The sequence below is a fragment of the Miniopterus natalensis genome, chromosome 8, assembly GCF_054644295.1.
Source record: "Miniopterus natalensis isolate mMinNat1 chromosome 8, mMinNat1.hap1, whole genome shotgun sequence".
NCBI lineage: Eukaryota > Metazoa > Chordata > Mammalia > Chiroptera > Miniopteridae > Miniopterus > Miniopterus natalensis.
The window spans coordinates 9,883,678-9,901,380 of NC_142088.1; the positions used below are offsets into that span (position 1 = coordinate 9,883,678).

Consider the following 17,703-nt stretch of genomic DNA (forward strand, 5'->3'; position numbering starts at 1 on the left):
TAGGCCTTTTGTTGAAAGAAAATAATCCCATATCAATTTTGGAACAGTCAAGTTTTTCTGTACCTTTTGTTGGTTGGTTGGTTGGTTGGTTCATTGGTTGGTTTTCAAAACAATTTCGCTTCTCGATTGTGAGAAAACGTGCTTAGGTCTTTGTTAATGATACAGCATCTAGAAGCAGTGGGGTGCAGAGCTGAGTTTCCACATCAGTGACATATCCAAGGAAGGTGTATGGGGATTGAGTCTTTTAATGACCTTTACCTAAAAAAATCGCAGAGGGCTAAGCCAGCTCACTGAATGTAGAGCAGAGGAGATCTAGTGCCTATGAAAGCCCTCTGTACACTTTTGAGTGCTGTGCAATACAGCAGTGACAATTGTGAAAGAAGAATTGACTCCATGCTCTTTGCTCCATAGGTAGTGCAGAGCTCTGAGAAATCCTTCCCTCCCTTTGGTGGTATAGGGAAGAAAGCAATTAATATTAGCACCAGAGTTCTTAGCATCCCTGCGACGGCGAAGCCCTTCATCACAAGGATATCATTAGTGCTCCGAAGCATTTAATTTGGATGCTTGACAGCATTTTAAAATGCACAAACCTTTGATAAAGAGCAAATCAGAGCTGTGGCATTGAAATGAGAAAGAAAGGGGGAACAAAAAGCACCTTAAGCTCCGAGTAATTAAATTTAAATATGCTATTTGCATTAAGCAGGAAGATGTACAAACTGTGGCTTTATTTTTCCTATCAGTGGAAGACCCCTGGAGTAAACATCATCTCTTCAAATTCAGGTCCTGGGGAGGGAACGTACCCCTGCTGTGGTTCAGAAGTCGTCTTCCCTCCAAAGGCTGGGCGTGTGTATCACTCACACCCACGCTTTAGGTTTCTTGACTTTCGTGAAGGGCGTTTTCCACTGTTCCTGGCCCACAGGCTGGAGACCTTTCTTTGCATCTTTTTCCTTCCTTCCTTCCTTCCTTCCTTCCTTCCTTCCTTCCTTCCTCCCTCCCTCCCTCCCTCCCTCCCTCCCTCCCTCCCTCCTCCCACCTAATCTGACCTGAAGCGAAATGCGGCCTTTCTCTTTCAGCTACTCCAGCGGGAGTCCCCCCAAACTGTGTTTAATTCACTGCTTGTGATGCTGGACCCACAAAAACAGTTTTGTAGCCCGAAAGGGAAGGTGTGTAGGGAAACTGTCCTCCCTTTCTTTTCTCCATCTCTCATTTTCTCTTCTCCATTCTACTTGGGTGTCACAGGCACCAAACTGCTGCAGTAAAATGACTGTAGGTGTTTAATGGCAAGTCAGCGAGGAAGTGAATAAAAGAAGATTACAGCATTCACGCCCCTGGGGAGCAAGAACTGCTGAGCTTTTAACCAAAGAAAGTTAAATTTACCATTTTCTTAAAAGGAGCCACCTCTGTTTGACATCAGAGCGTCTCCTGTAATTCTTCCCTGTGAAATGCACCAGTTAGCAAGTCCCGTTGCAGCCCCTAATCTGTGCCGTTTCTGTTTATCAAAGGCGCACGCGGAGATAAAACCCGCAAGTGCCTCCCGGACGCCTGCGGCCTGTTCTCGAACCAAAGGGAACCGCAGGCACACGCAATTGGGGATGCCCTTTAGAAAGCTCCTCCGTTTCTCAGGGGTTCGTCGAGTTTTGAAGACGGAATAATTTGGGGGGAAGGGAGTTTTATCTTGGGTTTCTAGTAGAAAGCTCAGGTCATTCCACCTCCAAGCTTCGGTGAATTTTTCCCTTTTCCCTCTTTTGTTTTTGCTCCATCTTTTAAAAATGGCATTTTACTACCATTTTGCTGGTTTCCGATAGGTGTGTGCAGAGGCGGTTCCACGTGCTTAATCTTGCTGCCCTTCCCCTGCCTGCAGGGGGATCTGCACTCTGTTACCCTGAAACTTCAGCAATGATGGCCTTTGGGGGGATTTCAGGGACACGTGTAGTAGCTAAAGGCTTCTCTTGGCAGTGACTGACCTAGCCTACCCTAGCGCATCTCCTGAGAAACTCTGGGTGTCACAGAATTATAAAACAAGGGGCATGCTTATGGCTCTGTCTGGATTTAGGATTATGGCTGGGGGGTGGGGGGAATCTCAGCACCACTGCACCGTCGTGGTTAGGCAGTCAGGGGAGCTATTTGCATGTGTCCCCAGAGACAGAGAAGGAATACTGAGCGGATGTCAACGCCTCACTCAGCCAGAAGCCCAGGGCCTCAGAATGCTGCCTGTAACAGGTGCAGTGAAACTAGTTTTAATGTAAACTTACATTTGAATGACATTTTATAGGCTGTGTGTTCAAAAAAATTTCGGAAGCATCGCATATCCCGTAGAAATTAGAGACTCCAATTATAATTAGAATCGTCATTTGCTTCCCTCCTAATTGTCAACGTCTTAGTCAACCTGACTAGCAAAACCAAACCCACCAAAGGTCATCTGAAACAGGTGCAGATGAAAAGTTGTTTAGGGATGACTTAGTTCTGGTGCTTTATATTTAGAAAACCATTTTCCTGTCTACAAAGACTATTTAAGATCTATTTTAACATTTAGTTCACTTTTATACACTTGACAAATTTATTGAGCACCCACTATGTGCCAGACTGATCTTAGGTAGTGGGGACGTAGAGATGACAAGGAAAAGGCCTCTCCTAATGGAAGGCTTTTCCTAATCTCTCACGTGCTTGTATCTGGAAGGGAAGGTGTTTTACAAATGGAAGAACTGAGGTGAGGAAACTTGAGTGACTTGCCCAAGATGGCAACTAGTAAACATCAAACCTGGAATTTTACCCAAAATTCTTTTAAAACTGGTCTCTTGTTCCTAATGAATTAGTAAAGAATGCTGAAGTATTTGGATCAAATCTGTTTTCATTTTCAGTTCGTTTCACATGTCCTAGATGAAAGCTCTGCCCTCACAGAACCAGGGTGCTGGTGATTTCCTGAAACTTCTAGTTGTATTTGCAGAAGTGCATCTCTGCTCAGCCTTCTGTTTTGCTTTCCTGCCTTCTCTTTGTCCCTGCAAGTCTTGAGCATGCTCCCCAACATTGCTCTAAACCCCTCCATGGTTCTCTCTGCAATCCACACTGCTTTCCTGCCTGTTCTGGCTTCTTGCCTCCATCACTGTTTTTATTTGGCCAAGTATGGACATCTGTTGGCCATTGGAAATTCTGCTTCAAAACTTTGAAAATTAAGAACTTACTTGAATTAAACCACAATCATTTTAAAAACAAAAAACAAAAAAAGACCCTTCAGCAGTTCTTGTCTTTGTGATTTTTACATCAGTCACCTTTCTTTAACCACACTACTGTCAACAGGCATGATCAGCTCTTCTTGCTATGTGCTATGTCAAAATTCTAGCCATAAAGAATGCCTGCTTATGTCCACAAGCACAACATTTTCCTTATAGCAAAATGTTTTGTGAAGGAAGTCTGGGTAAAAAGGAACGCTTGCAATCTAAGGTGCACCTCTCTGTGTCAGGAAGGCTACCTACGTCAGCCCCCAGCTCCCTCCCGGCTTCTCCTGTGACCCCGAGGCAGGTGCACTGAGTGTCTGAAGACACTGTGCAGTGAGGAAGCACCCACCCCTTCTTCCCCCCATCGTCATGAGAGAACGTGGATAAAAGAGGGTTCGTGGCAACTGTCTCCTCTTGAGGTCTGGAAAATGAGTCCTCTGAGTTGACATTAAAGAATGTCTTCTCTGTGAGGCTATTATAAAAATTTCCTTACCTCTTTTTTTCTCTTTTTTCAGTTAAGAAGAGCCTAAAGGATATAAGATGGTATTAACTTGATACCAGGGTTGCATTTGACACAGCTTTGTCTGCCCTTTCCCTTCCCTGCCTTGTGCCATTGGTGTCATTCAGTCCGTGCCTGGCGGGTGAGCCTGTGCTATGAAAGAGCCAGGTCTCTATCAGGCAGGGGCGGGACATGTCCTGCCCACTGGCTGTATATGGCCCGCAAAATCATTTCATCTGGCTCTGCCAAGCCCTCACCAAGGAGAAGCAGTTCTAGCCGTCACATTAGGAGTGAGTTAATTAAATGTTTGACCAAATATAGCAGGCTAATTTTTAAGTCGATAATTTTGTATGGCTCTCGAATGATGTTATAAATATCCAAATGGCCCATGGCAGAGAAAAGGTTCCCCACCCCTGCTATAAGGTCTCAGAATGTAAATCAGAGAAATGAGAGGCAAGCAGGACCTTTCTCTGCTTAGTCTTTTCATGTTGACCAAAATTCCCACTATGAATTAGAAGCCCTCCTTTGAATGAAGGCTCCCATTGAACCACGTATTTGGGACAAGTGTTCAATCTGTTATTATATTAGTCTATTATTTCTTCTTCTGATTCTGTTAGCAAAGGGCAGGGCCCTGGGGTATTGGGACTCAAGATGCAAACCATTTCTAAATGGAGTGGTGTTCAGCAGTGTTTACCGAAGTGCGGAAACATTATCATCGGTGCTTCGGAGATGATTTTAGGGAAGACCCAGATGGTACGTTATATAATATTGAATTGCCCTACGTGAAAGTTAGTTTCTTTTTAAACCTTTCAAACTCTGGCTTATCTGTGATTTTTGGCAAAGCGTGGAGAGGCAAGAGTGTCTGGCAAACATTGATAGTATTGTTTTACTTAGATGGTATTTTCATTTTTATGGTTACCATCCATTATGGCAAGTGATAACAGTAATGGGATGCTTCCTTTCAAAATAATTCCTTTCAAAGTAATGTCAATTTCAGAAAAAATATTACTTAAAGCATAATACAAGATGCAGAGGCCTGTGGCAGCAATTAATTATATGGGTGACATGAGAAAACTGATTCCCGGGAGCCACTGGGGTAGGGAAATACCACTGAGCAATGCCATTGCCAAGGGCCTCCTCTCGGGAAGCGAGCCACGGGCAGTCACACACGGTAGGGTGATGGCTTCCAGATGTGGAGCCGGAGGCTGTCTTGGCGGCCTAGCAGGGGAGGCGAGGCAACGAGCCTCTGCGGCTTACAATGTGGCGCGCACCCCGTTGCCCCGTCTCTCCAAAGCCGCAGCGTGGCGGGCCCAGCTCCTCCCGGCTGCTCTTCTGTCTTATCGGAGGAGGTGAGAAGCGTCCCGCCACGGGGAGGGGTGGCTGCCCTATTGTACTGTGATGCAGGGGCTGGTCGTAAGCGTTTCTCAGTCGGACCTGGTCCCGGGTTGCGTTTGTCACTGTGGCCTGTTCAGCAAGAGCTCGGACCTCACAGGGACGCCGTGTCAACCTTCTTGTGGATTAGAACGACTCATTCGACTTCGCCCTCTAACCCGTTGCCTCCCCTGCGCGGCCGCCGGGGCAGCGTGCGCCCCGTCGGTGTATTTTCCCGCCTGGGCACGTGCGTTCTCCAGGCAGGGCTGTATTAGAGATGTTCTGCTGGCTAACGCCGCCCTGTGGCTGCCGCCCTGCCTGACACTTGCGGAGCACTTCGGACGAGCTCGTGTTGCCCTTGCACAGGCTTCTGGAATGGAAACGGGTCCGTGTCCACCTGCAGCCGAGCCACAGCTCCACCGAGGGGGCGGCTTAGCTGCCAGCGCCCGACGGCCAGGCAGTGCTTTCCCAAGAACGCTGCCGACTGCCAGGGTCCGGCCCGGACCGCCTCCGAGAGGAAGTTCACCTATAGCTTCATGATTTTCTCCCTCCTGCTTGCTTTCTAACGGCCTGACTTCTCTATTTTGCATCCCAGTCCTGAGCAACAGGCATTCACGAGCCCCTTCTATAGAGCGTGTGCCGGCCAAAGTGCCCCGTTAGGCGGTGGCTTCCCTACCTGGAGTGACATGGCTTTTCACAGCCACGCGGCCTTCGTGGCTTCCCGGCTAGCTCCATGTGGAAGAAAGTCATTCCTTGCTTCTATGCTGGACAATGGCTCCGTCGTCCAGTAGAGAAAGAGAAAAAAGTGTGTGTGTGTGTGTGTGTGTGTTGGGGGAGGGGAGCTTTAGTACAGCCAATGAACACATTTCCGTTTTTCATCTTCTTCAGATGTTCAGCGGCCTCCACATGTCCGCTGCGTGCAGCTCTGCTCATCCAGCTTGGCGTTAGTAACCTTGGGGTTGCCTTTGAAGGAGGACATGTGTGTGCACTGCATCCCTCACTGGCGTTCATGCCTGAGATCCAGTCTGGAATTGCTTTGGGCGTGTGTATGTGTGTGTGACTGTCTCAAGGCCCTCCTGATAGAGATGCTGGACTGTCAAATGGCCACCTCCAGGAGCTGCTCCCTGCTGGACTGCGGGACTATGGTGTGTGTGTGCTTTTCTTGCCATCAATACGCCTGCCGGATATGGTCAAGTGGGTTTGAAGCCAGCCCTTTCCATTTTCAGTGACAGTTGATTTTATTTTCCCTCAAGTTAGGTTTGGCAGGTGTGTGTGTGTCTGTGTGTGTTGAAAGAGAGAAGCAGGAGGACGCAACACTATGCTGCTGTTCCTCAGTGGCCACTTTGGACGTTTTCATGTAGTTTCACAGTTTGGGAACAAAAAAGATTATAAATTCAATTTGGGAAGACCCCTAATCTCTGGTTCTACAGACCAGCTTCGTTAGATAAGATCGCAGATGTCATGACTGCTTCCTCTCCTCCCTGAGATGACACATCTGTACCATTGTCAGTCACGGTGGAGCTTAATAGCAGCTGGCTGGAGCTGTGACCCCACGGTGGAGACGAAAGCATTAGTCAGACTGGTTTTGTACACCTCAAATGTGTCCCTCCTCCCCGCCCTGACAACACACCCCGTGGAGGACTGCTTTTGTGTCTTCCTCAGTGGAAAGGTTTGCTACTCAGTGGGCAAAAGCAGTATTTCAACTCTTGTAAAATCGCTGCAAAACGCCCCGTGTGTCCAGGGAGAGCATCGTTGCTTTCTCTGTGTTCTTCATCTGCATGCTTGTGTTCGAACTGGAAGCTTGCACTGTAATTAAACAGGGCTTTTTATTTATATTGGAAAGTATGTAAATTGTTTGCTTGTAGCATTCCCTCGGTACCCTTGGAAGAGTTGCAAATCCTCTTGCTCGTGTAAAATTAAAGACCAGTAAGATGACACTCAAGTCGGATGAGATGCAGTTTTGCTGAGCTCAAAAGGAAATCTTCCCAAGGCTTTCAAAGGCTTGCAGAAAATCAAAAGCCGCATTCTCTATACCTGCAGCCTTCTATGAGGAACGGTTACAGGGGCTGTGGACGTGACGCTGTAGGCCTGTGGGCCTACCCAGGCTTTTACTTCAGAGATAATTTTTCTTAGACACACTATGCACAAAATGATACTGGGAGAGCCATAAACATGGCGCGTGGCATGCCTTTTTATGGGGAAAGAACGAAATGGGGATTGGGAGGGAGGCAAGACAATCCTTCACACTTTTCTTCAGTAAAATGAAATTAATTGATACCGCTAATTTTTTTCCCCCTGAAGTAAAGTGTTTTTTTCATTTTTTTTGTTGTTTTTCTCTGTAGCACCATCATCCATTGCTCTGGTCCAGGCTAAAGAAGTTACCAGATACAGTGTTGCTCTGGCTTGGCTGGAACCAGATCGGCCCAATGGGGTGATCTTGGAGTACGAAGTCAAGTATTATGAGAAGGTATTACTTGAATGAACAAGGTTCCTCCCTTCCTTCCTTTCTTTCCTTTTCTTTCCTTCCCTCCCTCCCTCCCTTTTCCCCTTTTTCTGTGTCTGGTTTTTGGCCAGTTCTAAATCCTGGAATACCAGTGAATCTTAAAGTCAAAAGTATTTTGCTGCCTCATCAAATTCAATTATGAATTTTATGTATTAAGTTAGTTATCTTCAAAAAAAGAAAAAAAATGCATTGCATTCTAATATAACCGTATATTTTTTTTCTTTCTTGTAATGAAAATCAAGATAGCGAGTTCTAATCTAGAAACCTTCTATCAGGAGCATGACTCATAAAAGTCGAAATAATGATCTGTTTAAATAGATCACTGCTATTCAGAATCAGGGTGTGGCTTTTGATGACTTTTAACAGAACACCAGTGAAGGAAAATTACATTCTTCTGCCTCTTAAAGTTCTAGAAACACATTATTTTTACAAATAACTTGTCTCTCTTAAAGGACAGAATTCTGAAGAGAGCTTATTTGCATTCAAGTTTGTCTAGAAAATGAGCAATTGTCTTTCTTTTTAAAGATAGTCGCTTATTGGCTTCCTTATTAAAAGCAGAAAAGGGACAGGCGTTTTTTTTTCATTGAAACCAGATTACAGCACTTTTGACATTTTCTAGACAGAAAGTAGGAAAAGACGAGAGTTTCTCACAGCGATTTCTGTTAAATTGCTGGGTGTGGAGTGAGAAAAGCCACCAACCATCATCTAATCGTCTTTTCAAAAAAAGATTATGAGTAGAGATCAGTGTCTACAGTGATCGTACAGAACTCTACATTGCTTTCGACATCTAAGAAGTAACAGCAGTCCTCCTAACACTGAAGAGAATACAGGGGCTAGAGACTTTATCAGCCTCCGCTTTCTCTCAGCTGCTGAGTAGCCGGCTTCACTCCTTCCGTCCTGTGCCTGAAGAAGCAGAGGAATTCTTTTGCCATCTTCCTCTGTCGTATCTTTCCACAGTGTAGGATCAGAAAGAGTGAATCTTCCTCTGTCGTATCTTTCCACTATGTAGGATCAGAATGAGCGAAGCTATCGGATTGTCCGGACAGCTGCCAGGAACACCGATATCAAAGGCCTGAATCCTCTCACTTCCTACGTCTTCCATGTCCGGGCCAGGACGGCAGCTGGCTATGGAGACTTCAGTGAGCCCCTGGAGGTCACGACCAACACAGGTAACAAGTTCTGAGGTTCTTTTCAGCATTCGGGGCAAGTCCTGTCACAGTGAAATCCAAGGCGCTCGCTGTACATCATTTGGGTTGGGCAAATAATTTATTGTAATGAACGGTGCCTGCAACTTAGAAAACCTCGTGCTATTTAGAGAAGAGCATTTTTTAATAATATTATCTGACCTGTGTTTTCATGTCATTGGAAAAATGTCCATTTTTCGTTTGTTCGTTTTCAGCATTCTATAAACCATGAGCAATGACATTGCTGAACCCATTGAGGGCTATATAGGTAGGAAATTTCCTCCTGGGAAGACAGCAGAAGGAGCCTTTTTTTTTTTCTTAATTATTTCTAGGAACCTGTTAAAATCAAGTCAGACCAGTTTTTTTAAGCCCTTTTGGACAAATACGTCAACTCTTTCAACATTTTGAGTTGGACCAACAGGTTGATTGAATCAGAATATTAACAGAGGGCATACCCATCAAGAAGCAGATTACATAAGATATCTCCACCTCTATAATTAACCAAAATTGAGCCTACTTGATAAAAAGATGGTGGAGCAGAATTTTCAACATTCGTTCCAGAAAGTAATTTTATTCACAAATTATTAAATAAAATAAGAAGGCAAACAAAAGCAGAAGAGAAAGGACTCCAGAATTAGATCTGAAGGGGTCTGACATCCTTTTTGGGATTATCCTGGAAACCTCCAAGGAGGAGGTGGCCTTTAAGCTGGACAAGAATAGTCAGGTTTTTGATAGACTTGGGAGGGGCGGAAGGGAGAGAAACATTCAAAATTGCCTGTCCTTTCTGAAATATCCCACTCAGAAATGCATCATATTTTTATGTAAGTGTTAGGGTTAAAAATAGAAAGGAAAAGAAGAATTTAAAAAACCCTGAGTGGTAATGTTTACCATAGGATTTAATAAGAATATTCTGGTTCAACTTCTTCGTACAATTATAAAAAGAATGCCCTTGTCTCATTAAGGCCGCCTTAGCGAAAGCTGTTGCATGAATACTTAACGAAGGGCAGAGAGGCTGTGAGCATTTTAAATGGCTTCAGAAGTGGGAAACTTGTGACCCAGTCAGGAGCGCTCCCTCTTAGGACCTTCGCAAAGGTGATCCCTGTGTGACTGTCTTTGCCAGTGCCTTCCCGGATCATTGGAGATGGGGCCAACTCCACTGTCCTTCTGGTCTCGGTCTCCGGCAGTGTGGTGCTAGTGGTCATTCTCATCGCAACTTTTGTCATCAGCAGGAGGTAAGCACTTAAGCCACTCACTGCACCGCCCTCGCTCCCTGGTTTTTATAAGGGAGCTTTTTGTCCCCTCCGCACAAAGCTGAGGTTTTGATTAGCATTATAAACACGACATTTGCATCTCAAGCCCCCTTTCTCTTCGCTTTGATCTCCCCACACCCCTCCTGGAGCTGCCGACTGTACCCTGGTGGGAGCTCTCTGAGTTGAGAGCCTGGAAAGACCCAACTAATTCCAGGAAACCAAGCTGAAAAGCGAGCCAGTGGGAGACTTCTAGATACTCTAAGCTGTAAGGTGTTACATTTATATGTCTCTTAAGCTTGGACTTACTGCCAAAGGCAAAAAAGGAGAAAGACATATAAAACTTGGGACCAAAATTTGTGCTCTGCCATTTGTCAGCTAAATTACTTAACCTCCTGAGTCTTTGTTTTTTGTTTATAAAATGAGGGGAATAATGCGTGTCTCAAAGAGTTATTGACAAAGGAAATTTGATAGACAAAGTAGATAATGTGGCACACAGTAGGTGCTTCAGCATTTCCAGATAGTATCCATTGAGCACATTGTAGGCATAGAATTGTTCTTGGAAATAAATCTAAAATGGCAGATTACTTACACTCTGCAACTTTACAATCTAACTTGACACTTTAAAAACAATCTAGAAAAGAAAGAACTAAAAATGGTTTGGCAGCATATTTCTTTGAGCCAGTTCTTCGTGTCGCTGTTGCTTCCATCTACTTGTTAGCACAGCCTGGAGCCTCGGGAGGAGTGAGGGTGGTGGGGGCAGCTGCTCTTCCTCAGCCTGTGCCCATTCTAGGCCTTTTTGTCCCCTGTGAGAGAAGCTGCCCCTTCTCTGACCTTCACCCCTGTACCATCAACTGTTTCACAGGGTAAGGCTTTTGGGAAAACCAACCAACCAACCCACAAACAACGCATGACCTAAGAATGTCAAAGTGACCTTCTTAAATAGAAACCTTTTCATGTTATAGAGGTGGAAAACGATCCTCAGAAAGATGTAGTATTTGTCCAGAGTCATGACACTGGCTTGATGACAGAGCTTCTGTGGGGTCCCCAGCAGCCATGCTGGGCTCTCAGGCCACGGTGCATGACCTCTCTGTGCCTCCTCTGTTGGTGCACTACTGATGTCACAAATATGTCTCCAGGCCAGCATCATGCCTTTCCCTCACTTCGATGATACATTATAATTAGGGTGGTGAGCATATCTTATTTGATTGGATATGGTCCCAGGTGTCACATGTATTTATTAATATCATGTTTCCACCCTCACTCTCCAAAATGTCCAATTATATAGAGATCAATTATGGTCACTCAGACACAGGATGGGACAGTTCCTCATGGTGTGTGGGCACCTGCATTTGTCATCTTGTTAGTTCTTTTTGGTGCAAAGTCTATGACTAGGTGAGTTTGATCAGAGCAACTAGTTCCCTCTTAAAGAAGTTAATCTATCGCAAACTCTCATCCTTGGCGCTATAATGCGCAGATACCTGTATATCTGCCTGGCCTATCCTATGCAATGGTGCGTCTGCGCCTTTGGAAACTTCAACTGGCCTGAACAGAACTTGAATTCCCAGTGTGCTCTTCTTTCCTGACATAGATTTTGGAAGTAAACCAAGATGGACTGCTTTCTTGTCTGTTGCCATTTGCTTTTGTGTATATATTTACCTGCCAGGCACATAAACACTTGGGGAACAGTATGCATTAATATATATCCCTCTGATAGTGGGAAACAGGAAGTTGGAGGGGAGAGAATGGAAATTACATGGGCTTTTGCTTTCATTATTACGTATTTCTGCATTTGAAAATTTTACAGTGTATCTAAACAGCTTTTGTGATCAGAAAATATAGATGTTTAAAAGCATAAAAATAGAAAAATGTTATTAATTACCTCACCTACAAAAAATATTTGGCAGTAATCCAGCACCACGTGATGCTCAGAACCATTTGAGACAAACAACACATGTTTGCAGAAAGAAAGTCTCTTCTTGGGTCTCAATCTTCTCTCTGATGTTGGTTGGAAGCATTTTCTAGTCGTATTTCAATTTTCCTTTAGATTTACCTTTTTATAAAAAAATTTTTCATTTGCCCTGAATATAGCAGTCAAACCAGAGTCATTAGAAATAAGTCACCTCATTATAAGTTTCTCTTGGATGTTCTGCTGGAAGGAAAAGAAAGGAAAATGTGATGCAGGAAGACAAGTTTATTAAAAGCCATAGCTCTAGAAAATAGCGTCGCAAGCCTGATGACTTAATTTCCTCCCTGTTTTATTGATCGCTTTATTATTTAAGGCAGGATTGATAGCGGGATGCATTGGATTTCCAATTATGAGTCCCCGCCTTTGAGAACTGAGCCTGTCGAGTTTCCCAGTGATGATTCCTGTCCCTTCCTCCCCATTTAAAAAAAAAAGTCACTTCCCAAGGCTGATAAACACTGCTCGGTGATTGGTCCTCAATGGATCACTTTTTAGAAAATGAAATGTCAACCCCTTGCCCTCCTATTGATTCCGCCTTAGTGTTGGCCATAAAGCTGTCACGGGGAAGGCTGCCTGGAGCCAGGTAGCTGACAGGCTCTGCCGGGGCCGATGCACACTCAGCTGATTCTCCTTCACACGCAGGCCGTGTGCTCTGTCATGTTCCACTGTGAATGTGTAAGTGGGACAAGAACGGGTGAAGGGAGAGGAGTCAGGTAGTGCAGGTCACAGTCCGGCCCGTGCTTTCAGTGAGAGCCCATGTGAAGGTGGAAAGTGGTACCCCCAAAATAATCTCTTGGCACAGCAGCCAGCAGTCCAGGAAAGCAGCAGAGGAGACACCCTTTCCTAGAAAGTGATGGGGCTGCTGCTGGCTTCTTAGAGCCACAGCAGGTTGATGGTGAGATGGGCGTGAGAGACAGACCCCTTCCAGGGTGATTCCCCGCCACGTGAATCTGACATGAACTAGGTGGGTGGGGACCCACAGGGGAGAGAAGTCTCAGTGCCTCTGACTACCTCACGGAGAAAATCTGTATGGTATTAATTTGTCCTTTAAGGAAGCTGGAAGGGCCTCAGGCTCACAGCTGGTGTCTTACTAGATTTTTAAAATAGTAACTGTGTCATTTATTTCATCACATTGGCTTTCTACTAAGAAGCCTGAGCTTCAGGCAAGCCAAGGAAGCTTCAGTATTTCTCCATGCCATGTTTTTCTTTTGGCCAACGTGGATGTGTAAACATTTAGGGATCTCAGTGACAGAGTCAAACTCCTAAGTTTATAAACTTCACATATTTAAAATGATGTGTTATACAAAGTACGTTGACCTCGATATACTGTGTGTTTTTACCACGCACATTATGTTAAGCAAATTAACTTGCTTTTTTTATAGGCAAGTTTGATCAGTGTCGTCTTCATCACTCCAGTGACAGTCTGAGGATTCTGTCGGCTTTTTGGAGAAGGCAATTGTACTTGCTAACCGGGCTGTTTAAGATGCAGCTTTTCTTGAACCCATGGGATGCTGTCCCTAGAAATTTTATTGCAAACTACATATGCACTTCCTCTTAGCAGACAGCATCATTTTCCCATTTTCCTATAGGTACATGTTTGTAAGCTCTGCAGCGGAACCCCTTTACTGCTTGTGAAGTGATTTTTGAAAAGACTATTAACAGCGACGTCATAAAATGCAATGACGAGGTCATAACCTCCAGGACGAATGATTGAATGTGTCAGATTTATCTGACACTCCATCCCAAATAGTATTAATTCGGGCTGCTTTAGGCTAGTGAATCTTCCCACAAAAGTACTTTATTGTTCAAGTGTGAAAAGCCCTTTAAGAAAAAACTAGAATACAGGTTGATTCTCTCTTTTCTAAAGGGCAGTTTGGTGATCAGGGACAAGTATTAGCTGATAACCGGGCATAGATCACGTTAATATTGACCTTCTGATGATTGCTAGCGATACTGGGTTTCCATTTATGTTAGGGTTATAAAGGACGCCTTTTACCTGGATTAAGAAAACTAAATTGGCTTTAAGAAAAAAAATGAAGTGTCTGACAAAATTTGTGAGGGACCTACACCAACGTCTCTGGTTTAGGAAACTGCCTAATCCTAATGCTGGCATCTTGTATACTAGGAACCTAAGGACTGGACAGGAGGTCAAACAATGTACTGAACCAAGGTCACACAGCTAGCTAGTTGCCTGATCAGGACAGGAGTCCATCTCACCTGATTTCCAGTACTGGCATAGATAGATTATTTTAATGTCTTCTTAACTGGAAATTTGACCTACATCAAAAGCCAACATCGACTGTTCTGGTGAACCCAAATTTTAAGAGTTTGCTCAGTGATATTGGTAATACTTGTAATCTGTGGATCAGTGTTCAAGTCTAATGCGTAGTATAAAGTCAGACATTGCAGGTTGGTTTTGTCTTCTTAGGAAGGTTACGATTTTCCACTTTGAAGCCAGCTGTTCGTGTAATGCTCACACAGTCACCACTCATTTAGTAGCTGCCTTTCTCTGGTGTCCTCATTGGAATATTATGATCACCTAAGAATGAATACACTTAAATGGTAGCCTAAATTGGCTCTGATGAAGCCATGTAAATTCATACAATTAGGGGGCAGATGGTCCTGCAGGCAGATTTCTAAACAGCCTTCGTGCAATCAACTGTTTCAACGTGTTGCCCCTGAAGAACATTTAGACGTCATTTGGTGCAAGAACAATGACAACTGAAGGAAGGGGAAAGAGAAGTGGGGCTTCTATGAATCGCCATTGAACGCTGGAAAGGGTCCTCCTGGAGCTGGGCTGGTTATGACCTTGCTTTATCTTCCTTAATCTGCACTTCAGCTGAATAAATTACTTACCTTTTACTAATTAGTTTTGGAACAGTGAACCACATCAATCGAATCCATCCCCTTGGTCAGGGAAGTTAGTCTTTTAATAAAAGCGGGGGTTTCTGCCGGGCCCCTGCCCTCTCCCCCTCCAGGGTTTGATTTGTTTCATTGAGGATAGTCAAGGTGCCAGGAACAACACATTGGTTGGGAGGGCAGCGTTGGGGCTCCTGCTGTTCCTTAACAAAGTCTCCTAATACCCTTATTAAGCCTCCCTTTGACAGAGGGAGGGCTTAGCTCATCGGCTTTCAAAGTTTCACCTGCAGAGGGGACCCTTTTATGTGACTCCTGCAGTTGAAAGGTCCCATGTTTCCTTCTGGAGCATTTGCTAGCCAACCACTCCCCTCCTCGCCCTTTTTAATCAGCTTGCCCACATCTCAATAATTAGAAAACCTTCAACAAAGGTCTCCTTCTGCCATTCAGGTGATGTGCCTTGGATGTCAGTATGGAGTTAGCACATCTTCAGGCGGCGAGGTTTCCTCCAGGCTGGCTGACCCAATAACACGCTTCAGTGGGCTTTCTTTCTTGGGACAATAAAGGCCACATTGTCCTACCCTGAGACAAAGAGAAAGGGTCATCAGGTGACAAAGGTAGAGCAGGACTGAGGCATTTTAGTTTTCAAGGTATTATTAAAAAGCTAATGGGCTACAATTAGTCTTTGAACAGTAATTCTAGTGTTTCTTTTCCAGCATTCCCTGTGCTCTTGTAGGGTCCTCTCCTCCAAGTCACACTCCAAAGTAAAGCAGTTTCACCTCTAATTTAATTCCCCCTCTAGGTTTAGAAGTCTGAGGAAGGGATGGATGGATCAGCCTTATAATTAATGATCCCTGCCATTTTGCATTTCCTCTGGCTTTGCACATATTTAATGAATGAATGTGCTTGATATAAAACAGATAACCCCACCCCTGGGCAGCTTGAGGCCACTGTTTCTATAGGTGCATACCAGTGTTGTTGGTGAACTCGGTGACAAGTTAAAGTTGGAACCAAAGCTCTTCTACTCTCTGCATTTTTTTCCCTTTCTTTTTAAAGGAAAGACATTCGAATCAGTATTGGAGATCTAAAGTGGTTTAAAAAGACTTGTAATTTTAGATAATGCTTTTAGGAGCTCTGATAAGATACAATCTCTCAGGCTGGCAGGACTCTATCACACCCTTGGGACAGAGCCACGAGTTTCCCTGACATGAAATGTTGTTTTCATAGTCACTGACTTAACACTCTTATGTTTCCTTTAAAAGGGGAAGGGTGGGGAGAGGTTTGGAAGGGACTACATCTTGCTGATGTTTAAACGGTTGCAGCATATTTAAACTTCTTTCGTTTCCTTGCTGAAGCAGTGGGTTTTGAGAGCAGAGTGGAATGCAATTTAAGTGGATTTACTGATATAAAATGTAAAATTACTTCTAATTAACCTCATACCATCGTATAACTTCATCCCCGCCATGAGAGGCGTATGGGGGCTGAGACACTCCGACACTTGCCGAGAGGGCCGTGGGTGAGTCACGCGCCTGCCGCCCCACCCCCTCATCTGGACAGCGGGACCGAGTGTGTGTCTGTCTGCCTGATTGCTTTCGCAGAGTTGTGGTGAAGATGCAATTAAATAATAGATGTGAAGGCCGTTCCCAGAGTTAAGGGCAGGCTGAGAAGGCAAGCTGTTATTTGGGGCTGAATTCCACATGCTTTGCCGTTAACTCTAATAACCGGGCCTCTGTTTACTAAGTCGCTTCCTGCTTTGCAAACAGTCAGGGGAGGAGATAATATATGTGATGAGAGCACTTTGAAAAGTTAAACGCAGTGCAGAAGCGCAAGGTAGCTATCTGCAGGGGAATTACACACACAGGAACCGCCGTGGGCCCCCGCGCTGCCCACAGTGAGGAGCGCGGTGGGGAGGCGCCTCTGTCCTCGCCCCGCCTGGCCCCTGTGGGTCCTGCCTCTCACTCCTACAGGATATTTGGGAAAAGACGGAATGCCAACTGTAAGACCGTCCGTGTTTTCGGAAAGAGAATTAGACTACAAATGGAAACTTCTCATGTTCACTTTTTTAAGTTTTCTACAAACTCTTGAGGAATGTAATCCAGTACAAAGCAAATATTTGCTCTTGAAATTTCCATTAATAATTGAGGATTTTGTATGCAGCAGCTGAAACCAATAACCACAAAACTATTGTTTTAAGAATATCATATAATATGATAATGTGTTACCTATCACACGCTGAACGTTATTGCTATTTGATTTAGGCAACATTCATCCGTGGACACGTATTTTAATTTAGAATACATGTGGGGAACTTAGCCGATACATTTATAATCTATCTTCAGTAATATACATTTTCTTCTGGGGATTGGAAATTGTAATTATATTATAAAATATTTGCTTTATGATCTCAGTTTAATCCAGTGGTTAAGAGCAGAGACTCTGCCCTCTGACCACTTGTGCTGGAAACAATTCTCCACTAACAGGATGGCGGGTTACTTGCCTTGTCAGTTCACCTCCCAGAAGCCTCAGTTTGCTCATCTGTGAAATGTGCATAGTATAGCTGCCTGACTTATATTATAGTAGCATAAAAAAGCTTATTTTATGTTCTTTCAGCTTTTGAAAATTTTTTTTTTTTTAATTTTTAACAGGCGGAGTAAATACAGTAAAGCCAAGCAAGAAGCAGATGAAGAGAAACATTTGAATCAAGGTACAGAAAATTGGATTAAAAGTAGTTTTAGAGCATGTCTCCTATTTTCAGTTTAGAAATGTTTAAATAATATTCACATGGTTGTTCATATTATATTCCTTTTATGGAATTATCCAAATAATGTACTTCAGGGTATCAAACTGAAATAGGTGAATGGGGGG

General features: G+C 44.2%; 1 protein-coding gene across 2 annotated transcripts in view; it reads left to right on the forward strand.

Annotated features, from left to right (window-relative positions):
* Positions 1 to 17,703, forward strand: part of EPHA4 (EPH receptor A4) — a 134,839-nt gene that overhangs the window by 93,044 nt on the left and 24,092 nt on the right. For both annotated transcript variants that reach the window (XM_087819568.1, XM_087819569.1), the window contains 4 exons: positions 7,425 to 7,549; positions 8,595 to 8,754; positions 9,890 to 10,001; positions 17,484 to 17,542. In XM_087819568.1, coding sequence (XP_087675694.1) covers positions 7,425 to 7,549; positions 8,595 to 8,754; positions 9,890 to 10,001; positions 17,484 to 17,542 — 456 coding nt within the window. The remainder of the gene's footprint in view (positions 1 to 7,424; positions 7,550 to 8,594; positions 8,755 to 9,889; positions 10,002 to 17,483; positions 17,543 to 17,703) is intronic.